Below are 23,745 nucleotides of genomic sequence, written 5' to 3' on the forward strand. Positions count from 1 at the left end.
CGCCGCCCATTACCATATGGAAGACTCAAGGCGCTAATTAACCTTTTGTACACAACTTTTATCTGTAATATTATTGACTACTAATTTGTATTTGGCCACCTCTATATATGCATTTCTATCCATCCATCCCATCATCAAACAATAGCATCAAATCACAAAAGCATTCACAATGAGAACTGGGATACTCTTCGGCCTAATTACCTTAGCCTTTCTTTTCATCCATGGTATTTTTTCTTCTACTTGTCAATGATATTTTTCTTTTTTTGTGTGCTTTTCTTTCGATAGAATAACTAATAATTGAATCCTATTTCGCACGAATCCATAAATTTTCTTGCCATCCTGACACGAACTCTAGTTTGTAAAACCATTCCTCATGTATTAAACCGATACAACCCACTTGTTTCTTTGATAATAAGTTACTCAGTTTGTTGCATGCAAGATCTGTTTTATTTTCCATGTTCGAAGTGGTGATCACAAATACTTTTGGTTCATGTTGCATGTGTGCATATATGCAGGTGCTCACTCTACTACAATAACTATCACAAACAACTGTTCATACACCATATGGCCAGGAGACTTAACAGTGAATCAAAAACCTCAGTTATCAAACACTGGATTCGAGCTAGCATCCAAAGCATCTACATCACTTGATGTCCCAAATCCATGGACTGGCCGGTTCTGGGCCCGAACTGGATGCTCCACAGATGGCTCGGGAAAGTTCACTTGCGCTACTGCGGATTGTGGCTCTGGTCAAGTTTCATGCAACGGCAAGAGTGCAGCCCCACCGGCGTCTTTGGTAGAATTCGACATAGCATTGATTGATGGTCAAGATTTCTACGATGTAAGCATTGTAGATGGCTTCAACTTGCCTGTTTCAGTAGCCCCACAAGGCGGTTCCGGTCCATGCAAGAGCTCAAGCTGCCCTGTCGACCTAAACCCAACTTGTCCAATGGCACTACAAGTGAAAGCGTCAGATGGGAGCGTGATCGGTTGCAAGACCGCATGCATAGCGTTCAATCAGCCACAGTATTGCTGCACTGGCGAATATAGTAGCCCAGAAACATGCCCAACCACAAGCTACTCTCAGTTCTTCAAGGAACGGTGCCCACAGGCCTATAGTAACCCCTATGATGATCAGCCTAGCCTCTTTACGTGCTCCGGTGGACCTGACTATAATATCGTGTTCTGTCCATGAATAACATAAAGCATCTCTAGCTTACAAAGAAGGCTACATGGGACTCCTTAAATGGATCGTTGAGACATATATACATGTCTTCATGTCATGAACCTAAACTTTATCCTAGAAAGGTGAATAAGAGTGAATTGAAGTTCAATTTTGTTACAAAATTTTATTTTAATTAATTCAATCCTAACCAAATTATGAAAAAAAGGAATTGCAAATCAAAGTTTTACATTGAGTCCGCCCCTATATATCACATTCCAGTTGTACGTGAGAGACATAAATTAAAATGAATGAAGAATGATCCTTCACATAATTAAGTTAGAAAAATACTAGACCTAAAATTATTTTATAGCTCTTTTACAAAATATTGGCATGTGTTAACATGTGATTAATTTGAGGATGTTAAAGTACTGTTTTTATTAGTTGGCATGGCTCCAATATTAATCACATGGTGCTAAAGCTACCCAATTATTCTTGATGTTCTAATGGGTTGAAATTGCAAGTTTCTAAGTGTAAGAATATGAGGTTCGCTCTAAAATGATTTCACATATATATATATATATATATGTATATATATATAAAGGAAAATTAATGTCATATATATACCACACCACTATCTTACCAGTATGCTAACTAGTTATTACCAATTCACTCTTAAATCCCTTATTGTTAAGAATATAAAAAATAATTCAATAATAAATTGGCGATGCCACATCAATATTAAGAGATAATAATATAAAATAATAGTGTTGTATATAACGTTACTCAAATTAAAATAAAAGGTATGAAATAGTAGGTAATAATAGAGGCTAGCTAGGATAAGCCCATAGATCCTTCCCTCGAATTGTTCACTGAATAGTCTATTTGATATACTATATACATCTATATATTGAATTTAGCTTAAAATAAAAAGAGCCTACGAGTACGAGATCGTCGCAGGCCAGTTAATAACACCAAGAGCTTCAACTTTTCAAACCATGTACAGGTGGCCACGTTGAAATCAGACAAATTAGTGTTACACTCCACATGGGTAGACCGGCCGTGAAGCATAGACCGACCGACTCGTCCCATTCCTCTCCACGTACGTTAATAGAATAAAAAAAGTAATTTCTCATCTTCTCAGACATTGACACCAGTTCATACAAAACAATTAGTTGCAAAGTACGAATTGGATTTGCCTTCCTTTCCCAAACACCGACACATATAAATAACCCCATGATTGAATCACATTTAGTCCGTCTCTCTCGCGGGTCTTCCGCCGAGGTGACGTCGACGGTCGCGCCCCATTACCATATGTAAGAAGCTAACAAAATTTTCAGCATTTTTCCGCATGGTCCAACCCGATTTCCCGCATGGTTCGCCTTGAAAGTCGCTTTAAAGCCCCTATAAATACCACTCCTAAGCTCATAAGATGAGCACCCCAGTACCCAACTCATACGTCAAGAGAGATAGAATTATAATGAAAGGCTTGAAAGCCATTGCACTCTTCGGCCTAGCTTTGGCCTTCTGTTTCCTATCCTGTATGTCTTTTGTAACTACTTATAATAGTTTATACATTTCCTGTATAGACTGACATTCTTTCTTCTAATTACAATTTATGTCATGCATAAGCAGGTTCTGATGCTGTTCGAATCACTTTCACCAACAACTGTCCAACAACTATTTGGCCAGGAACTCTAACCTCGGATCGGAAGCCTCAACTACCAACTACTGGATTTGAGCTGGCTTCTAAAGCAACTAGGTCAATTGATGTTCAAGCTCCATGGAAAGGCCGGTTTTGGGCCCGAACACGATGCTCTAAGAATGCCTCGGGAAGGTTCGCTTGTGAAACTGCTGATTGTGGCTCAGGCCAAGTTGCATGCAACGGCAACGGTGCAGCTCCGCCAGCGTCTTTGGTAGAAATCAACATAGCGGCAAAAGGTGGACAAGATTTCTACGATGTCAGCCTTGTAGACGGCTTTAACCTCCCTGTTGCAGTTGCCACACAAGGCGGGACTGGTGACTGCAAGCGCTCGAGCTGCGCGGCAAATATAAATGCGGTTTGTCCAGCTGAACTACAAGTGAAAGGATCTGATGGGAAAGTGGCTGCTTGCAAGAGCGCATGTGCAGCGTTCAATCAACCAAAATATTGTTGCACTGGCTCTTTCAATAAACCAGAAACATGCCCACCCACAAATTATTCTAAGATCTTCAAGAACCAATGCCCACAAGCTTATAGCTATGCTTATGATGATAAAACCAGCACCTTTACGTGCTTCAATGCGCCTAACTACCTTATCACTTTTTGCCCTTAAGTTTATGGAGAGGAATTATATGTTCCTTATCTCTATAATAATACGAGAGCAATAAGTACTGTCATGGACTAACATGACTGTTGTATCTGCAGTGTCAATGTAATAAACGCTTGAATGAAATATATAGCAAGCGATTACCACAAACTTCTTCTTAGAAAATTTAATCTGAAAATCGAATATTGCTAGAAAAAAAAAAAAAAAGAAAAAAAAAGAGAATTAAATGTTATCAAAGATCCAACCACTTAACTTAAGGAAACAAGCTTAAGTTAATATCAATATCATATATATCTCTTTCCACGGATTTAATATTCTGCAATATGTCAAATACAAACCATATAATCGATCCCCAATGGATATAAACATTTGTGACATGACAATTAAGGAAACTTTAGGAGGGACAAAAGGTAATGTTGTAACTCATTGCCCCGGAACATTTATAAGTGGGAGGATCATTGTCGGCTGGATAGGTGTGGGCTAAATTGCATATTTGCTTGAAGGTCTTGGAGTAGTCGTTAGGCTGGCAAGCCGCTGGGCCACTAAAACTTCCTGTGCAACAATATTTTGGATCCTTCAAGGCATCGCACGCACTATAACATCCAACATACAACCCATCCTTGTTGGGGGCAACTAGAGGACTCGGACACACGTTGCTTATATCTCCAATACAATCCACGACCGGACATGGTCCTGTCCCGCCGACAAGAGACCCGCCGTCTGGTTGGATCCGGACGGGGACGTTGTGGCCGTGGTTTAAGCTCACTTCATAGGAGACCTCAGGTTGTTTGACGTCGAAATTGAGAAGGGTCACCGGGTAAGTGGGTGGTGGGGATTGGCAATCTTGTGTGCCGGAGCCACAGTCTCCGGTTTCACATGAAAAATAATTTGAGTCATTGACGCTGCACTTGGTCCTAACCCAGATGCTCCCAGTCCATTGATCCGGCATTGTGAATATCTCTAAAGTTCCCGGACCACTCTCAGGATCGGCATCGTCGACTGAGGGGCTGGCAGATAGCCATACAGAATAATCGCAATTGTTCTCGTACTTGAAGATTATATCAGAGTGTCCACCTGAAACAGATATTTCCATATTTATAATATCATTTAATAAGAGAATCCAATGAAACGAAAATGCATGTAAGAAGGGCATAATTGAGTAACCTGTAATGAGCAACAAGAGAAGAAGGTGGATGAGAGCTTTGTTAGCCATTGAACGTTTGCGACACATGAGAAGGTTGAATGAAATACAAAGACGGATATGAGAAGATAGACAAGTCTGATGAATAACAAACACTCGTATACGTACGTGGTGTAGTATATATGGGTCGTAGTTGGAGCTGTCAGAGTTATATATAGTTGATAAAGTGTCATTTATAGTTGGATTGCGTAAACGTGTAAACATTGTGATTTTATTTATTATTAATAGAAAACAAAAGCTCTAGTGATTTACGGAGCCAAGCCACATTGGTGTGCATTCTTGTATTTCTGTCCATTAAGTAATGCAGGTGAGAGGGTGGAAAAGAAGTAATTCTATTCATTACCCTATTCTTTCGGTTGTCTATATATATATATATATATATATATATAGCGGGATTATTCAAATAATGCTAAAAGTCTATATGATTTTATTTTGTTGCATTATCTAATTAACACGGTACATGGTACTGCAATGTCATTTAAAAAGTTTAAATAGTGTAACAACATATTTACTATATGACAACATATACAAAATTTTGCCCCCAAGAGATAACTCAATCGGCTGGGACCACACTTTATGAAGTGGAGGTCACTAGTTTGAATCTCCCTCCCCCTTCTTGTGTGGACATGTCAAAAAAAAAAAAAAAAACATATACAAAATTTTACATTTATAAAATTTAATGGATTAGGGATAGGGGCTGTAAAAAAGTCTTCAAAATATCTATCATAATTTTTTCAACCGTCCAAAAGTTTAATTCTTTCTTTATTTTATTTTTATTTATTTATTTATTTATTTCTTGTAGTTGGCACAATCCTTAGCCTTTGGAGTCAAGTCACAAATGAGAATTTGGATAGTTAATGGGGTAAATTTATTTTTCTCCCAAATGGCCATAATTCCCAACAAAATATCCTCCAATATCCCTTTTCATGGATTTCATATATATTCTGTCAAAATACAAAGCTAGCTGAAAAGCACCCCCATTAATGGATTACGGATATATTACAAGCTAGCATTTGTGACAGGACATGGCAAATTTAGAAGGGACAAAAGGTAATGTTGTAACTGGTTGCCCCGGAACATTTATAAGTGGGAGGATCATTGTCGCGTGGATAGGTGTGGGCTAATTTGCATAATTGCTTGAAGGTCTTGGAGTAGTCGTTAGGCTGGCAAGCCGCTGGGCTACTAAAATTTCCTGTGCAACAATATTTTGGATCCTTCAACGCATCGCACGCACTGTAACACCCAACATACCACCCATCCTTGTTCGTGGCAACTAGAGGACTAGGACACACGTTGCTTATATCTTCAACACAATCCACGACCGGACATGGTGCCCTCCCGCCGACGAGAGACCCGCCGTCCGGTTGGATACGAACGGGGACGTTGTGGCCGTGGTTCAAGCTCACTTCATAGGAGACCGCTGGTGTTTTAATGTCGAAATTGAGAAGGGTCACCGGGTAAGTGGGTGGTGGGGATTGGCAATCTTGTGTGCCGGACCCACAGTCTCCGGTTTCACATGAAAAGTAATATGAGTCATTGAAGCTGCACTTGGTCCTAACCCAGATGCTCCCAGTCCATTCATCCGGCATTGTGAATATCTCTAAAGTTCCAGGACCACTCCCAGGATCGGCATCGCCGACTGAGGGCCCGGCAGATAGCCATACAGTGTAATTGCAATTGTTCTCGTACTTGAAGATTATATCAGAGTGTCCACCTGAAACACATATTTCCATATTTATATCATTTAATAGAAGAACCCAATGAAAAGAAAATGCATGTAATATATATGAGTAATTGAGTAACCTGCAATGAGCAACAAGAGAAGAAGGTTGATTATGAGAGCTTTGTTAGCCATTGAAGCTTATCGACAAGTCTGATGAATAACAAACACTCGTGGTGTAATACTAATATATATGAGTTGTAGTTAGAGCTGTCAGAGTTATAGTTCATAAATGAGTCAGAGGTTGTAGTTGATCATAAAGTGTCATTTAATAGTTGGATTGTGTAAACGTTGTGATTTTATTATAAATAGAAAAACAGAAGCTCTAGTGATTCACTGAGCCAAGCCACAATTGCACGTGTATTCTTGTATATCTATTAATCAATGCAGGTTATTACTCCATTCTCTCGGTGTTTAAATGTGGCAAAATTAATCACTATACATTAAACATTATGAGAGAACACGTCACGGAAGCGTTAAGATGTGATTGGGATGATATATAGCATTATTGGAGGAAAATACAAAAAATCAAGAGGCATGACAAGATAAGGAGATAGATAGCTCAACCACTTTCATAATAATTCATAAATTAATACTAAATGTCTTGATCCAAACTCCTACCTCCCATCCACTCAATAAGATTCTCTCCATTTTAAGTGAAGTCATTTTAAGGTCATGATTTTGTTTTGTCGTGTTAGATAACACGCGCGGTGCAATGTCATTTAAATATTTCAAAATATTTGTTATAATTCTTTCAACTGTACAAATTTAATTATATGTTTTTTATGAGAGAGAGTGAAATTAAATGTAAACAATTAAAATTTAAAAGATTATAGAAGATCCGTAAAATGAATCATTCATTTCACTTTCCTCTCGACGTATATATAGACTTAAGACACAACAATCTTCGTAAGTATTAGAAATGCCAACGGTTAAAATTCAATGGAAAAAGCTTTGAATATTACAACTTTTAGTACTAGAAAGTCATTTATAAAATAATTAACAATTGGTGAAATAATTAAAAGAATTTTATAAGTTCAATTTTTTGTTTAATTATTTTATCAATTATAGACGGTCACGTCAGTTTGTAAATAAAAATTATTTTTATTGTCGTATTCCTACATCCAATCAAATTCAATTAACCAAGACTCACACGTAATAAATTAGATTCAAGAAAAGATTCATTGAATGCATGTCCATTGAATGCTAAAATCACCTTGATCCCCTCCAATTACCTTTTTTCTTTCTTTCTTTTTTTTTTTTTGGTGGTAGTAGGCACAATCCTTAGCTTTTGAAGTCTAGTCACAAATGAGAATTTGAATGGTTAATGGGGTAAATTTATTTTTCTCCAAAATGTTCATTCCCAACAAAATTAATATCCTCCAATTTCCCTTTTCATGGATTTCATATTCTGTCAAAATGCAAAGCTAGCTGAAAAGCAACCCCATTAAATTATGGATACAAGCATATATTTGTGACAGAACATGGCAAATTTAGAAGGGACAAAAGGTAATGTTGTACCTCGTTGCCCCGGAGCATTTATAAGTGGGAGGATCATTGTCACCCGGATAGGTGTGGGCTAGCTTGCATACTTGCTTGAAGGTGTTGGAGTAGTCGTTAGGCTGGCAAGCCCCTGGATCCTTAAACACATCACACGCACTATAACACCCAATATATTTTCCATCCATGTTCTTTGCAACTAGAGGACTCGGACACACGCTAGCTATATCTCCAACACAATCTACCACAGGACATGGTCCAGTCCCTTCGACCAGAGAGCCGCCGTCCGGTTCGATCCGGACGGGGATGTTGTGGCCGTGGTTCAAGCTGACTTCATAGGAGACAACAGGTAGTTTAATCTCGAAATTGAGGAAGGTGACAGGTAAAGCGGGTGGTGGGTTTTGGCACTCTTTGATGCCAGAGCCACAGTCCCCTGTTTCACATGAAAAGTAATATGAGGCATTGAAGCTGCACTTGGTCCTAGCCCAGATGCTACCGGACCATTGATCCGGCATCGGAAATATGTATAGAGTTTCCGGACCACGCTCAGGATCAGCATCGCCGACTGAGGGCCTCGCGGCAAGCCATACCGGGTAGCTGCATTTGTTCTCGTAGTAGAAGTATACATCAGAGTGTGCACCTGAAACAGATCATGCACAAGTCCTCATCAATCTGCATTTCATTGCATTTTGCATTAAACTAAAAGTTGCTGCCATTAAAATGACAAGAATGATTGGCATTGTGCTTATCTTTCTGTGAAGAAAAGAATTGATCAGGATAGATTCTAAATTATAAAATTCAGGCCTTTTTTTGCATTGAACGGTTTGGAAAATACTACCTATCAATTAAAAATGAGACATGTTATCAAAAAAAAAAAAAAAAAAAAGAAAAAAAAAAATTTCTCCTTCTAAAAGACTCATTTTCACTTTTGAAGAGACGTTTTTTCTTCAAAAAACCATTTTTCAAGCTGCTCTATAACCCTAGATAAGGCAGTTTAAAGCTTCAGTAAAATTTATTATAAAACTCAGTTTCACCTGATAACTAGGCAATACGAAACTTAACAGTCATGACTATCTTTATAAACTACATACTCTATGTAGGCTACTCTTCATCTTTTCAATACGAAATCAAGATGTTACAAAATGTCCGTGGGCATTTTGTTATGGCTACGCTCCCTAGCTTCTAATCGCAATAATTCCAAAAGTTCTACAATATATGCATTGTGAAGCTATAGAGAACAGAAGGGCGAAAAGAGTAACCTGTAATGAGCAACAAGAGAAGAAGGTTGATGAGAGCTCTGTTAGCCATTAAACCTTTGCTTTTAGTTTGAAAAGTCATCAATATATGTTTTACTCTATCTACTCTATCTAAAATACCTAGTCTTTCTCTTTTTTTTTTTGGCTTCCATGAATTAATGCTAGCATTTGAAATTTTGAATTACCAAATCTCAACCTAAGATCCACTCTTTATTTTTATTAAGTGACAGAAGTGCTCAAACTTGTAACCAATTAAGTATGCAAAGTCAAGGAGGCTAATTAATCGCCCCCCAAGAACTTTCTAAATAATTTATGATATGAAAATCGTGTGAGATTTTCTTTTCTAAAATCAAAGAGTTGAGTCAAGTTATTATTGCGCGATTTTATTACTATATTTGAGAAATTAACACAACGGTTAGAATCATAGGATTCTATTATATTTTTTCATCTCTGTCGCAATCTTGACATGTTTTAAGGTTGTCTATTAATTTAAAAAACAATAATTTATTCACTTGTATAGAAACAAATTTTAGACATATAATTTATCCGACACCTAATATGGTAACATGGTACTGAATTTTTTTTATTATATATAGATGCTAATTACTTATTTAAGTTTTCTTATTGATTTCAATGAATATAGTTTTTAATTACGTAAAACAAAAATATTTAGAGTAAAGTCAATAAAGGGGGGACCAAATAAATTGGTACCATTAGACAAATTTTCAATTAAATGCCACGTATCGTTTGATCAAGACTCCACAGATATGGCTGGTGTCTCCTGATTGAACGTGGGCGTTGCACATCCACTGTGGGCTGCCCCTTTTCCACAGCTTTAATTTTGTGTGTTAAATATGCATATGGTGCTTCCTTTAATTCCTTTTGGTTCAGAATTAATCCTTTTTTGGATTTTTTAGGATAATGTTATGTACGGTAAGCTCTTAAAATTTTAATTATTATCTTTAATTAAATATGTCAAATTTTATCATCGTAATATATAGTCACCAATCTTTACTTTCGAGTATTTTTAAATATCTCTTAGAAGCAGCAAGTCAATTACCATTAAATACCAAAAAAAAAAAAAAATCTAGATCATAGTGCTTTACCTATAATTTTCATCGTAATACATATAATTTTTTTCTTTTTCTTTTTCTTTTTTGTTATTGCATTTTTAATTATTTCTTTTGATTAAATTAAACTTCTATTTGATTAAATTTTCTAGAAAGAGATTTTAAATGCAATAAACTTTAAATAACTTGCTGTCAATATACCATGGTATAGATAAAGATATAATCTTAACTGAGTCCTGTGGTAAACTGACGACCTATGTAAGAATGGTAGAAGCCAATACGCAAACAAAAGGATGGCATAAAGGGCCAACTCAGTTTAATTATTTCAATCTTATCGACTGTTAGGTCAGTTTGTAAATAATTTTGTAGTAAACAATATTCTAGTAATATATAATTTGTATTACACCGAGTCCTCCAATGAACAACTAATTAAGCCCTAATTTTTTTTTTCCCCTCTTACAGCCATAATTATGGGTAATTAAGCTTTAAGACAACTAAGCCCTAACTTTTTTTTTTTTTTTTTTTTTCTTTTTCCCCCTCTTACAGCCACTATTATGGGTAATTAAGCTTAAAGAGCGGTTAAAGATCATGACATAATATTCTCAAGTGCGATACAACATGAATAGCATCTGAAAATAATATTGCAGCTGAAGATATATTTCTTGTCATAATTTTTTTTTTTTTTTTATTCAAAGCGGGAGAGGGGGAAAAGCAGAACTTCTTATCATAATTAAGCAAAAGTATACTTTCTCCGAAATTTGAAGTATATATATATAAATAAGCTTGTATTATTCATTTGCTAATAAATATCATTCAAGCGTTTATTACATTGACACAGTCATGCATGTGTCTTAGTCAATGACACTTATTGTTCTCTTATAACTATAGAGAGAAGAAGGAACAAATAATTCCCTCTTCGTAAATTCAAGGGCAAAAAGTAATAACGTAGTCAGGTGCACCGAAGCAGGTAAATGTGTTTTTATCATCATAAGCGTAGCTATAAGCTTGAGGGCATTGGTTCTCAAAGATCGTGGAATAGCTTGTGGGTGGACACGTCTCTGGGGTATTATAAGCGCCAGTGCAACAATATTGTGGCTCGTTGAATGCTGCGCATGCGCTCTTGCAAGCGATCACACTACCATCAGACCCTTTCAATTGCAACTCAACAGGGCAAACGGCGTTCACGTCTGCTGGGCAGCTTGAGGCCTGGCAGTCACAGGTTCCGCCATGTGTGGCAACTGAAACAGGGAGGATGAAGCCATCTACAAGACTGACATCATAGAAATCTTGTCCACCACCAGCTACTATGTTGATTTCTACCAAAGATGTTGGCGGGATTGCACCGGCGCCGTTGCATGCAACCTGGCCAGAGGCACAATCAGCAGTTTCGCAAGAAAACTTTCCCGAGGCATTTGTGGTGCATCGTGTTCGAGCCCAGAACCGGCCTATCCATGGAGCTTGGACATCAACTAATGAGGATGCTTTGGATGCCAACTCAAATCCAGTAGTTGATAACTGAGGTTTCTAATCCGTAGTTAGAGTTCCTGGCCAGACAGTTGTCGGACAGTTGTTTGTGAAAGTTATTTTGGCAGCATGAGCATCTGCATAACATAAATTGTTAGAAGAATTAATGGTCAATGATCATTAAATTTATTTTTTCATATTAGCTTAAGTTTTTAGGATAAATTATAATTTAAAGTATGCAACAAATAAGTAAGAGATACACAATTTTATTAAGTAAATAAGTAATGCTATATATGTACCATATAAACATCTCCTCATTATATTAAGTAATGAGTAATGCTACTTGCCATACACAATTTTATGTAGTAAATGAGCAATTTGCTAATTAATATATTATATATAAGTAGACAATGAGATATATAAATATATATACCAGATAGGAAACAGAAGGCCAAGGCAAGGCCGAAGACTGCAAGAGTTTTCATCATTGTAATAGACTAGCTAGTTTCTCTGGGTTGAGAGTAATGTGGTGCTAATCTTATGAGGCTTTGAGCTGTATATATAGAGGCTTTAACGAGACTTTCAAGGCTATCACCATTCGTGAAAATTCGACCGACGTAAATTCCAACATGAATGTTCCTCCTTTGACTCCATCTGGGTTTTGCGTCTTCATATGGTAATGGGTCGCGACCGGAACCTCGTAGGAACACCCGCAAGATACGGACTAAATTAATGTGATTGAATCGATTTGGTTGGGTTTTTTACATATGTGTCAGTTTTTGGGAGAGGGAGGCAAATCCATTTTTGCTACTTAATTAGTATTCTACAAACTGGCCTTGTCAATGGTTTTTTTTTTTTTTGTAGAATTTCTTGTATAAATTCTTACTTACAAAACCACAATCGAACGTTACGTGCATAGAATTTTCAGCTGTGGAAATTAAAGACATACCCATGCGACCTAGCTAATTTGTCTGATTTCAACGTGGTCTGAGAAAATATAGGTGGTCTACCAATTCAGTAGTCTCTGTACGTATCTACTATGCATGCATACAGGGCGAGCTGGACCGAACCCAAAATGTTATCTTCTGGAAGAACAAAATATCTGAATCATAAAATAGGTATTTTTTCATTTCACTAGCTTGAAATTGGGAGAAATCCTATTCTATCATATCGTTGGAACTCAAAACCTAATTAATTAGTGATGTGTTGTCATTATTACCTATCTACTTTAGATATGCTGTGTGAAGGGCCCAACTAAATAATGTGAAAAGGTACGTAATTTCAATACAAATTAATTAAGAAGCATTAGACATCGCGTTCTAAGATGAAGGGGAGATTAATTAAAAGAAATTTATAAGCTCAATTTTTTCTTTAATTATTTTATCAATTATAGACAATCACATCAGTTTGTAAATAAATATTGTTTTTATTGTAGTATTCCTACATCCACTCAAATTCAATTAACCAAGACTCACATGTAATAAATTAGATTCAAGAAAAGATTCATTGAATGCTGAAATAAGTGGGAGGAACATTGTCACCCGGATAGGTGTGGGCTAGCTTGCATACTTGCTTGAAGGTGTTGGAGTAGTCGTTAGGCTGGCAAGCCCCTGGATCCTTGAACACATCACACGCACTATAACACCCAATATATATATTTTCCATCCATGTTCTTTGCAACTAGAGGACTCGGACACACGCTAACTATATCTCCAACACAATCTACCACAGGACATGGCCCAGTCCCGTCGACCAGAGAGCTAGCTGCCGTCGGGTTCGATCCGGACGGGGACGTTGTGGCCGTGGTTCAAGCTAACTTCATAGGAGACGACAAGTAGTTTAATCTCGAAATTGAGGAGGGTGACAGGTAAAGCGGGTGGTGGGTTTTGGCACTCTTTGATGCCAGAGCCACAGTCCCCTGTTTCACATGAAAAGTAATATGAGGCATTGAAGCTGCACTTGGTCCTAGCCCAGATGCTACCGGACCATTGATCCGGCATCGGAAATATTTATAGAGTTTCTGGACCACGCTCAGGATCAGCATCGCCGACTGAGGGCCTGGCGGCAAGCCATACCTGGTAGCTGCATTTGTTCTCGTAGTAGAAGTATACATCAGAGTGTGCACCTGAAACAGATCATGCACAACTCCTCATCAATCTGCATTAATTTCATTGCATTTTGCATTAAACTAAAAGTTGCTGCCATTAAAATGACAAGAACGATTGGCATTGTGCTTATCTTTCTGTGAAGAAAAAAATTGATCAGGATGTATTATAATGAAATTGTAGATTCTAAAATTATGAAATTCAAGCAGTTCTTTGCATCGAATAGTTTGAAAAATGCTACTTATTAAAATGGTGGCATGATGTCGATGAAAAAAAAAAAAGAATTCTTCTAAAAAGCTCATTTTTACTTTTGAACAAAAGATTTTTCTTCATAAAACTAAAAGACTAATTTTGGTTTAAAACTTTCTATAACATATGCGTGAGCTACATTTGTAGTATTATCCTAAAATAACTAGTCAATATAAAGCTTTCATAGAATTTATTATAAAGATTAGTTTCACTTAATAACTAGACAATATAAAACTTAACACTCATGAATATTATCTTTATATATAATTCACACAATGGTTAGAATCATAAGATTCTATTATATTTTTTTCATCTCTGTTGCAATCTTGACATATCTTAACTCTTAAGGTTGTCTATTTAAATTAAAAAAAAAAAAAAAAAAAAAAAAAAAAAAAAAATTATTCACTTGTATAGAAACAAAATTTAGACATATAATTTTTCCGATACCTAATATGATAACATGGTACTGAATTTCTTCTATTATATATAGCTGCTAATTACTTATATAATTTTTCTTATTGACTTCAATGAATATAGTTTTTAATTATTATGTAAAACAAAAATATTTGGAGTAAAGTCAACAAAGGGCGGACCAAATAAATTGGTACCATTAATATATGACAAATTTTCAATTAAATTTGCCTGTCAGTCACGACCACGCGGAAAACCTTTGAAATTGATCTGATTGTGTCACGGCTTTGGAAATTAAATTCCACGTATCGTTTGATCAAGACTTCACATATATGGTTGGTGTCTCCTGATTGAACGTGGGCATCCAGTACTGTGGGCTGCCCCTTTTCCACAGCTTTAATTTTGTGTGTTAAATATGCATATGGTGCTTCCTTTAATTCCTTTTGGTTAAGAATTAATGTTTTTGGATTTTTTTGGATAATTTTTTGTATATGGTAAGCTCTAAAAATTTTAATTATTGTCTCTAATTAAATATTTCAAATTTTATCATCGTAATAGTCATTAGTCACCAATCTTTACTTTCAAGGATTTTTAAATATCTCTGGAAGCAGCAAGTCAATTACCAGACCAAATATATATATATATATATATATATATATATATATATATATATATAGAGAGAGAGAGAGAGAGAGAGAGAGAGAGATCATAGTACTTTACCTATAATTTTCATCATATAACATATATAATTTTTTTTTCTTTTTTTCTTTTTTTGTTATTGCATTTTTAATTATTTCTTTTGATTCAATTAAACTTCTATTTGATTAAATATTCTAGAAAGAGATTTTAAATACAATAAACTTTAAATAACTTGCTGTCAATATACCACCATGCATAGATAAAGATATAATCTTGACTGAGTCCTCTGGTAAACTTTGAAGACGGTTACGTTAGTTTGTAAATAATTTTATAGTAAAAGTTGTAATAATATATAATTTATATTGCATGGAGTCCTCCAATGAACAACTAAGTCCTAATTTTATTTTCTTTTTCTTTTTCCCTCCTCTCTTACAGCCATAATTATGGGTAATTAAGCTTAAAGACACTAGCGGTTAAAGATCATGACATAATCTCAAGTGCGATATGACATGAATAGCATCTGAAAATAAAATATTGCAGCTGAAGATATATTTCTTGTCATAATTAAGCACAAGTATACTTGCTCCGAAATTATAAGTATAAGAAAAGGCTTGCATTATTCATTTACTAATAAATATCATTCAAGCATTTATTACATTGACACAATCATGTATGTGCCTTAGTCAATGACACTTATTGTTCTCTTATAATTATAGAGAGAAGAAGGAACGAATAATTCCTCTTCGTAAATTCAAGGGCAAAAAGTAATAACGTAGTCAGGTGCACCGGAGCAGGTAAATGTGCTGTTCTTATCATCATAAGCGTAGCTATAAGCTTGAGGGCATTGGTTCTCGAAGATCATGGAATAGCTTGTAGGTGGGCATGTCTCTGGGGTATTATTAGCGCCAGTGCAACAATACTTTGGCTCATTGAATGCTGTGCATGCGCTCTTACAAGCGATCACGCTTCCATCAGACCCTTTTACTTGTAGCTCAGCAGGGCACACAGCGTTCACGTCTGCTGGGCAGCTTGAGGGCTTGCAGTCACCGGTCCCTCCTTGTGTAGCAACTGAAACAGGGAGGTTGAAGCCATCTACAAGGCTGACATCGTAGAAATCTTGTCCACCACTAGCTGCTACGTTGATTTCTACCAAAGATGCCGGTGGGATTGCACCGGCGCCGTTGCATGCAACCTGGCCAGAGGCACAATCAGCAGTTTCGCAAGAGAACTTTCTTGAGGCATCCGTGGTGCAATGTGTTCGGGCCCAGAACCGGCCTATCCATGGAGCTTGGACATCAACTGATGAGGATGCTTTGGATGCCAGCTCAAATCCAGTAGTTGACAACTGGGGTTTTTGGTCCGCAGTTAGAGTTCCTGGCCAAACAGTTGTTGGACAGTTGTTTGTGAAAGTTATTTTAGCAGCATGAGCACCTGCACAACACAAATTGTCAGAAGAATGGTTAATGATCATTAAATTCATTTTTTCATATTAGCTTAAGTTTTTAGAATAAATTATAATTTAAAGCATATATATAACTTGCATGCAACAAATAAGTAGGAGATACACAATTTTATTGAGTAAATGAGTAAATGAGCAATTTGCTAATTAATATATTATAACTAGACAATGAGATATATACCAGATAGGAAACAGAAGGCCAAGGCAAGGCCGAAGAGTGCAAGGGTTTTCATCATTATAATTTGTAATAGACTAGTTTCTCTGGGTTGAGTATTGTGGTGCTAATCTTATGAACTTGGAGCGGTTTATATAGAGCCTTAAACGCGACTTTCAAGGCTCACCATGAGTGAAACTTGGTTTCGACGTAAGTTCGTGCACTTCCAACATGCGTGAATGTTCCTCCTTTGACTTCAAGTGGGTATTGCGTCGTCGTATGCTAATGGGTCGCGACCGCAGCCTCGTATGAACACATAATTACACCCGCGAGATACGGAGTAACTAAATAAATGTGATTGAATTTGAATTGATTGGGGGTGTTTTTTACATATGTGTCAGTTTTTGAGAACGGGAGGCAAATCCATTTTTGTTATTTGGTATTCTACGAGCTGGTTGTCAATGTTTTAGCCTCTCATGTAGTCGCTTGCTTACAAAACTACAACCGACAACGTTACGTGCATAGAATTTTCAGCTGTGGAAAAGACATACCCATGCGAACTAACTTATAATTTGTCTGATTAATTTCAACGTGGTTTGGAATCAGACAAATTATATATAGATTTGTCTGCTTCCAGAAAATATAGGTGGCATGGTCTACCAAGCAATCCCTGTATTTACTATATATGCATGCATAAAGGATGAGCTGGACTGGACCCAAAATGTTATCTTCTGGAAGAACAAAATATCTGATTCATAAAATAGATATTTTTCAATTGAGAGACAATCCTATTCTATCGTTGGAACTCAAAACCTAATTAATTAATTAGTGACGTGTTGTCATTAATTAGTACGTATCTCATATATGTTGTGTGAATGGCCTAACTAAATAATGTGGAAATATTTTACGTAATTTCAATACTAAGAAGCATTAGAGTCAATATTAGACATCGCGTTCTAAGATGAAGGGGAGATTAATTAATTAGAAGAAGAAAAAAAAAATGAAAGGGAGGTTAGTCAGGTTTCAAATTTCACATAAATAGGGGCATTTCAAAATAATATTGGCACTTCTCAATTTCGATCAGTACTCAAAGTTCATATAATTTATAGGCGGTAAGGTATAACTTGTCTCTTATTTATTCATTTGAAAAATGTTAAACTTGCAACACTTTTACAATTTATTAATACATGTCAACATGTAATTGGAAGGTACTAAAAGTTATTTATGAGTATGTGTGAGGAATTAGGTATAGAAAAGTGAAAGTATGTGTAACATTATTCAATAAACTTTATAGGTATATATATATATATACCTTGTGGGAAGAAGCAAGCTTCTGATCCAATGGCAGCTAGCTGGATAAAACTTTTGATCTTTTTTTTTTTTTTTTTTTTTTTTTTTTTGATCTTGATCATATATAAGCACGGCTAGAGATATAATATTGCCCGTCTACAAGGACGAGCTAGAACAAGTTTTCATTATTTAGTTTTTCCACCACATAAAGCGTATAAAATTCAATTCTATATTCATTATATATATATATATATATATATATATATATATATATATATATATATATATTAATGTTCCTTCCTATATATAGTTGATGGGCAAGTTATTTGTTTCCGTTTTCGTTTTATTGTAGAGAAAGGAACGTGATGCTATAGTTAGGTCCACCGGAGCACGAAAAGAGGCGAATAGCATCATCATAGGCATAACTATAGGCACGAGGGCACTGGTTCTTGAAGAATATAGAGTAGTTCGTAGGTGGGCATGTAGTTGAGGTACTATAACCACCAGTGCAACAATATTGTGGCTGATTGAATTCTATGCGTGCACTCTTGCAACTAATCACGCTCCCATAAGATGTTTTCACTTGTAGCTCTGTCGGGCAAGCTGCGTTCACATTGGCAGCACAGCTAGGTGCGGTGCACGAACCAGAACCACCCTGTGGAGCTACTGATACAGGCAAGTTGAAGCCATTTACCAGGTTGATATCTTAGAAATCTTGTCTGCCACTTGGTGTTATGGTGATTTCTACCAAAGACGTTGGTGGGGCTGCACCGTTGCCATTGCATGAAACCTGACTGGAGCCACAATCCGTAGTAGCACAAGTGAACTTTCCCGACCCATCTATGGAGCATCTAGTTCGGGCCCAAAATCGGCCATTCCACGGAGTTGGGACATTTAATGATGTGGATGCTAGTTCAAATCCAGTGTTTGACAATTGAGGTTGCTGAGCTGATGTTAGGTCTCCTAGCCAAATAGTGGATGGACAATTATTTGTTACAGTTATTGTAGCAGAGTGGGCACCTGCAGATATGAACGCAACATGAACCAAACTCCTTGTCACCACTTAAAATTAATAAAAGCATATCTTGCATGCAACAAATTAACAGATTAACTTATTAATTATCACATAAATAAATGGGTTGTATCTCTTTAATAGGAAATGATTTTATAAAATAGAGTTTGTGTCAAGATGGGGAGGAAAATTTATGGATTCTTGAGCAATAGTATTCACTTATGAGTTAGATCTATACATAGAAAGAACATAATCATTGACAAGAAGAAGAAAAGATACACCATAGATGAAAAGTAAGTCTAAGGTAAGGCCGAAGAGTATCCGAGCTCTCATTTTGAATGCTTTTGTGATTTGATGTTATTGTTTGATGAAGAGATGGATATCTGTATATATAGAGTCCAACCAAAGTATGGTGCCGTTGGTATATGGAGCTTATGGATGTAAAAAAATCATAGCAAAGAGGTGTGAATACGAAGTAATTCTATCCGAGTTCTTAAGATTAATTTGAACTATCCAACGAATCGTTCGAAGAAGCTTCTAGTGAGGAATATTTAATATAGCAAAACTCTCAAAGAATAAAGGTAAAACAATAGTAGGGAAGGTACTAGGGGAGCATGGAAGGATTTTTCTCCAACTTTGTTTGTGCTTCTTTGTGGGTTATATATAATACTTCTCTTATTGATATTGAACTACAATTAATAGTTAATGTTAGTAATTAACAAAATTTGTGTACACACAACAAAAAAATCCACATACTATCACATGGTTCTATAACTTTAGATTAACATTGGGGCATGTATAGCCTAAAATTAAAGTGTGTTATATATAATTAGTTAGATTCAGCTATAAAATTCTGGATCAACCCAATTTTTTAATCATTTTATGATCAATTGTATCACCTACAAGATACATAATGAATTCCGAACATATAGGTGGTTAATTTATTCACATGTATCTATACTCTCAAGTTATAACAACCTAAACACCTTCACCATATAAATATAGGGAAGAGGAAAACATAAGATCATTGTCGGATTTTTTGCACATACTTTTCATTAGTCTATGAACCATGCATGCATGATATATTGAATATGTTAGCTACACTTGTGGTATATAGAAGAGACTATGTCGCTTTATTAATATTCTATAACTGCCATGCATGCTTAGAAAAAAAAAAATTAATAACCGTCATGATTTGCACTAGAAGATTGTTTGACTATTTTATTATAGTAAGGATGAATTAGATTTATTTCGCCCATAATGTTAACGGCCTTATAAAGCTCAATTATAAATATTATTATCGTAAGCTAAGAGGCCAGGAGCTTGCATGCTAGCGCGCTTTATTTGAATGGCAAGCGCTTTTTTTTTTTTTTTTTTTGGAAGTCAACTCATCGAGGCATAAGGTGGGGGTGATGGTTTAATTCCTAGCTAGGTGCTTAACTTCAGTCTTCCCTGAATTAATGATTCATTTAACTGGTTTTCTTTTTTATCAAAAGAGTAATGTTACACTTTACACTTATTTTATACTAGTTGACATGACATGGGTTGAATAACTATATACTTAAAACAAAACTTATTACCTCTGTTCAACTCATACCAATGACTATAGGTAGCCCGACCACATCCATTTTTTTTTTGGGGGGGTGGGGGGGAGAACCCGCCAAGATATTTTGGACAATTTAGGTGCTTTAATTTATAATCACGTGTGACGTACGTGACTGACATTCCGTTCAAGAAGACAAAAAAATAACAGATGGGCCAAGATATTTTGGATAATTCAGGTGCTTTATAATCACGTGTGACGTACGTGACTGACATTCTGTTCAAGATAGAAGACAAAAAAATAACAGATGGGCTAACGTGTCAAATTTGTAAGGGCCATGCATAGATCACTTTTTAAACTTTAAAAACTAAAATGCAAAAATAATGATACTCCCAGAGGCTAGATAAGGGATAAAGTATATTTTCTCCATTTTGTAAGTAGTTGATAGCTGAGGTTTTTGATCTAACGTACGTTAAAGTTCCTGGTTAGATACATAGTTCTTGGACAGTTGTTCATGAAAGTAATTCAAGCAGCATGAGCACCTGCATGATATGACATAAATGAACTTGGGGTGATATATATAGAGCTAGCCATAGAGGCTTTAACGCGACCATCACGGCGAACCATGCGGAAAATCGGGTTCGACGAAAGTTACACCGGGATTAACCCTCATTGATTTTAAAGTGGATCCATGCGGAAAAATGCGGAAAATTGACGGACAAAATGTGATTGAATCATTTGGGTTATTTACATACATACGTGTCAGTATCTGGGAAAGGGAGGCAAATCCATTTACTACTTTCCTACTAGAGTTTTCTACAAACAGGTGTCAATGTTGTAGAAGATGACCAATGGCTTTTTTTTTTTTTGAAGAAAAGATGACCAATGACTTATATATATATATATATATATATATATATATGTTCAATTAATTAACAACGTGCGACTGGTCTATAGTTCATCACAACCGAACGTTAGGTGCATGCATCGAATTTTCACTACTCATGCGAAGTTTAAGGTTTGGTTTTCCAACACTAATTTTGTCTGATTTCAACTTGGCCACCGGCACATGCATGGTTTGAAGTTTATTCTCTTGATTTTTTATTATAGAATTTGGAGTAGTGGCCTAATCTATAGGGCGTCTAGCTACCTGGTATATATCTGTTAGGTTCTTTTGCTCGATCGACCGATGAGGACTTTTTAGCAAGGTCTTGTTTGAGTGGAATTTTTGTCTGTTCGAACCCTATTTCGCAATTTCTTGTCATAAGAACAAGTATACTTGCTCCGAAATTTGAAGTATATATATAAAAAAAGAAGCTTGTATTATTCATTTGCTAATAAATATCATACAAGCGTTTATCAAATGGACACGTACAATCATGCATGTGCCTTAGTCCAAGACACTTATTGTTCTCTTATAACTATAGAGATCGAGAAGGAACGAATAATTCCTCTTCGTAAATTTAAGGGCAAAAGGTAATAACGTAGTCAGGTGCACCAGAGCAAGTAAATGTGCTGTTCTTATCATCATAAGCGTAGCTATAAGCTTGAGGGCATTGATTCTCGAAGATCTGGGAATAGTTTGTCGGTGGACATGTTTCTGGGGTATTATTAGCGCCAGTGCAACAATACTTTGGCTCATTGAATGCTGTGCATGCGCTCTTACAAGCAATTACGCTCCCATCAGACCCTTTAACTTGTAGCTCAGCAGGGCACACAGCATTCACATCTGCTGGGCAACTTGAGGGCTTGCAGTCACCGGTCCCACCTTGTGTGGCAACTGAAACAGGGAGGTTGAAGCCATCTACAAGACTGACATCGTAGAAATCTTGTCCACCACCAGCTGCTATGTTGATTTCTACCAAAGATGCTGGCGGGATTGCACCTGCGCCGTTGCATGCAACCTGGCCAGAGGCACAGTCAGCAGTTTCGCAAGAGAACTTTCCCGAGGAGTCCGTGGTGCATCGTGTTCGGGCCCAGAACCGACCTATCCATGGAGCTTGGACATCAACTGATGAGGATGCTTTAGATGCCAGCTCAAATCCAGTAGTTGATAGTTGAGGTTTCTGGTCCGCGGTTAGAGTTCCTGGCCAAACAGTTGTTGGACAGTTGTTTGTGAATGTTATTTTAGCAGCACGAGCACCTGCATAACATATATTGTCAGAAGAATGGTCAACGATCATTAAATTCATTTCTGCTACACTAACTTAATTTGTAAGATATTTATGAAATATTTGTATGGTATATATATATATATATATATATAACATTAGTACGTGTAAATACAAGTCATGGACCAATGGGGAGAGAAAATGAGAGAACACGTTCAGAACATAAAATCTAAAATATGTTTTATGTAAAATAAATAAATAAGTCTAACAATGGAAGATTTCAATTCAACCTTTGTGGGGTTCATGACTTGATCATTTCATATGTGTAATGGTGAAAGTGCAAAATTATACTACCTGTGTGGCAATTCATGATGCGAACGATGATCATTTTCCAACAAAATTATTAACACGTACATTAGCAGTTTTCAACATTTTTTTCTATCTATATTTTGCAGAAAGTAGGCCAGATAGGAAATTTGCTAACATATTATAACTAGAAAAATGAGATATATATACCAGATAGGAAACAGAAGGCCAAAGCAAGGCCGAGGAATGCAAGGTTTTTCATCATTCTTGTAGCTAGACTAGTTGATCTTGATGAATGGGTTGGGTATATATTGTGGTGCAAATCTTATGAACTTGGGAGTGGTTTATATAGAGGCTTTAACGAGATTTTTCCATGGAAAACTGGGTTTGGAATTAAGTTCCACCAGGAATATTATACTTCATTGACTGTAATAGTTATCGTCTTCCATATGGTGATGGCCGGCGACCGGAACCTCGACCGACTGAAGACCCGAGATATGCGGGCTAAATAATTGTCATTATGTACATGTGTCAGTTTGTGGGAAAGGGAGGCAAATCCATTTGCCACTTTGCTTCTAGTATTCTACAAAGTGGTTGTCACTGTTTTAGGCTCCCTGTGATATTATTAATGAGCGCTTGTGGATTTCTTTTTTGTTTTCGTTGAATTTCTTTCACTTACGTGCGTAGAATTTTTAGCTGTGGAAAAGACCCTACGACCCATGCGAAGTGTAGCGTTTGGAAAGAATTTGGGCATGCATATCCACAGCTGGCCGGTAGGTTTTTT

General features: G+C 36.4%; 7 protein-coding genes and 3 pseudogenes across 8 annotated transcripts; 2 read left to right on the top strand and 8 right to left on the bottom strand.

Moving 5' to 3' along the window:
* Positions 1-155: 155 nt before the first annotated feature.
* Positions 156-1,277, top strand: LOC132161887 (thaumatin-like protein 1b). The gene is made up of 2 exons (XM_059572103.2): positions 156-224; positions 516-1,277. Exons 1-2 carry the CDS (start codon positions 170-172, stop codon positions 1,193-1,195), a joined length of 735 nt encoding a protein of 244 aa, XP_059428086.1. The 5' UTR covers positions 156-169; the 3' UTR covers positions 1,196-1,277.
* Positions 1,278-2,615: 1,338 nt separating this feature from the next.
* On the top strand, positions 2,616-3,621 carry LOC132192264 (thaumatin-like protein 1). Its single transcript, XM_059607541.2, has 2 exons — positions 2,616-2,703; positions 2,798-3,621. The coding sequence occupies exons 1-2, from the start codon at positions 2,643-2,645 to the stop codon at positions 3,475-3,477; spliced, it is 741 nt and encodes a 246-aa protein (XP_059463524.2). The 5' UTR covers positions 2,616-2,642; the 3' UTR covers positions 3,478-3,621.
* A 244-nt stretch (positions 3,622-3,865) lies between these two features.
* On the bottom strand, positions 3,866-4,684 carry LOC132191582 (thaumatin-like protein 1). Its single transcript, XM_059606674.1, has 2 exons — positions 4,636-4,684; positions 3,866-4,545 (listed from the first exon to the last, which is right to left on the bottom strand). Exons 1-2 carry the CDS (start codon positions 4,682-4,684, stop codon positions 3,866-3,868), a joined length of 729 nt encoding a protein of 242 aa, XP_059462657.1.
* Positions 4,685-5,566: 882 nt separating this feature from the next.
* LOC132162661 (thaumatin-like protein 1) lies at positions 5,567-6,544 on the bottom strand. The gene is made up of 2 exons (XM_059572944.1): positions 6,476-6,544; positions 5,567-6,386 (listed from the first exon to the last, which is right to left on the bottom strand). The coding sequence occupies exons 1-2, from the start codon at positions 6,525-6,527 to the stop codon at positions 5,707-5,709; spliced, it is 732 nt and encodes a 243-aa protein (XP_059428927.1). The 5' UTR covers positions 6,528-6,544; the 3' UTR covers positions 5,567-5,706.
* A 1,341-nt stretch (positions 6,545-7,885) lies between these two features.
* Positions 7,886-9,214, bottom strand: LOC132191583 (thaumatin-like protein 1). The gene is made up of 2 exons (XM_088511017.1): positions 9,152-9,214; positions 7,886-8,532 (listed from the first exon to the last, which is right to left on the bottom strand). The coding sequence occupies exons 1-2, from the start codon at positions 9,198-9,200 to the stop codon at positions 7,886-7,888; spliced, it is 696 nt and encodes a 231-aa protein (XP_088367143.1). The 5' UTR covers positions 9,201-9,214.
* A 1,851-nt stretch (positions 9,215-11,065) lies between these two features.
* Positions 11,066-12,202, bottom strand: LOC132161760 (thaumatin-like protein 1; annotated as a pseudogene). Its single transcript, XR_015909307.1, has 2 exons — positions 12,116-12,202; positions 11,066-11,819 (listed from the first exon to the last, which is right to left on the bottom strand). The product of XR_015909307.1 is annotated as a thaumatin-like protein 1 (transcript).
* Positions 12,203-13,185: 983 nt separating this feature from the next.
* LOC132191588 (thaumatin-like protein 1) lies at positions 13,186-13,817 on the bottom strand (annotated as a pseudogene).
* A 1,867-nt stretch (positions 13,818-15,684) lies between these two features.
* On the bottom strand, positions 15,685-16,840 carry LOC132192144 (thaumatin-like protein 1b). Its single transcript, XM_059607388.2, has 2 exons — positions 16,727-16,840; positions 15,685-16,517 (listed from the first exon to the last, which is right to left on the bottom strand). Exons 1-2 carry the CDS (start codon positions 16,779-16,781, stop codon positions 15,838-15,840), a joined length of 735 nt encoding a protein of 244 aa, XP_059463371.2. The 5' UTR covers positions 16,782-16,840; the 3' UTR covers positions 15,685-15,837.
* A 1,454-nt stretch (positions 16,841-18,294) lies between these two features.
* Positions 18,295-19,334, bottom strand: LOC132191589 (thaumatin-like protein 1; annotated as a pseudogene).
* A 2,515-nt stretch (positions 19,335-21,849) lies between these two features.
* LOC132192126 (thaumatin-like protein 1b) lies at positions 21,850-23,289 on the bottom strand. The gene is made up of 2 exons (XM_059607355.2): positions 23,172-23,289; positions 21,850-22,687 (listed from the first exon to the last, which is right to left on the bottom strand). The coding sequence occupies exons 1-2, from the start codon at positions 23,224-23,226 to the stop codon at positions 22,008-22,010; spliced, it is 735 nt and encodes a 244-aa protein (XP_059463338.2). The 5' UTR covers positions 23,227-23,289; the 3' UTR covers positions 21,850-22,007.
* Between the last annotated feature and the right edge of the window lie 456 nt (positions 23,290-23,745).

Source organism: Corylus avellana, chromosome 10, assembly GCF_965113065.1.
Source record: "Corylus avellana chromosome 10, dhCorAvel1.hap1.2, whole genome shotgun sequence".
Taxonomy (NCBI): domain Eukaryota; kingdom Viridiplantae; phylum Streptophyta; class Magnoliopsida; order Fagales; family Betulaceae; genus Corylus; species Corylus avellana.

Bases quoted from the DNA above. Each gene is read 5' to 3' on its own strand.
- LOC132161887 (XM_059572103.2), top strand. From the start codon at position 170: ATGAGAACTGGGATACTCTTCGGCCTAATTACCTTAGCCTTTCTTTTC. The intron at 225-515 runs GTATTTTTTCTT...GCATATATGCAG, and splicing joins AGCCTTTCTTTTCATCCATG to GTGCTCACTCTACTACAATA.
- LOC132192264 (XM_059607541.2), top strand. From the start codon at position 2,643: ATGAAAGGCTTGAAAGCCATTGCACTCTTCGGCCTAGCTTTGGCCTTC. The intron at 2,704-2,797 runs GTATGTCTTTTG...ATGCATAAGCAG, and splicing joins GGCCTTCTGTTTCCTATCCT to GTTCTGATGCTGTTCGAATC.
- LOC132191582 (XM_059606674.1), bottom strand. From the start codon at position 4,684: ATGGCTAACAAAGCTCTCATCCACCTTCTTCTCTTGTTGCTCATTACA. The intron at 4,546-4,635 runs GTTACTCAATTA...TATCTGTTTCAG, and splicing joins TCTCTTGTTGCTCATTACAG to GTGGACACTCTGATATAATC.
- LOC132162661 (XM_059572944.1), bottom strand. From the start codon at position 6,527: ATGGCTAACAAAGCTCTCATAATCAACCTTCTTCTCTTGTTGCTCATT. The intron at 6,387-6,475 runs GTTACTCAATTA...TATGTGTTTCAG, and splicing joins TCTCTTGTTGCTCATTGCAG to GTGGACACTCTGATATAATC.
- LOC132191583 (XM_088511017.1), bottom strand. From the start codon at position 9,200: ATGGCTAACAGAGCTCTCATCAACCTTCTTCTCTTGTTGCTCATTACA. The intron at 8,533-9,151 runs GTTACTCTTTTC...GATCTGTTTCAG, and splicing joins TCTCTTGTTGCTCATTACAG to GTGCACACTCTGATGTATAC.
- LOC132192144 (XM_059607388.2), bottom strand. From the start codon at position 16,781: ATGATGAAAACCCTTGCACTCTTCGGCCTTGCCTTGGCCTTCTGTTTC. The intron at 16,518-16,726 runs GTATATATCTCA...TGTGTTGTGCAG, and splicing joins GGCCTTCTGTTTCCTATCTG to GTGCTCATGCTGCTAAAATA.
- LOC132192126 (XM_059607355.2), bottom strand. From the start codon at position 23,226: ATGATGAAAAACCTTGCATTCCTCGGCCTTGCTTTGGCCTTCTGTTTC. The intron at 22,688-23,171 runs GTATATATATCT...TATGTTATGCAG, and splicing joins GGCCTTCTGTTTCCTATCTG to GTGCTCGTGCTGCTAAAATA.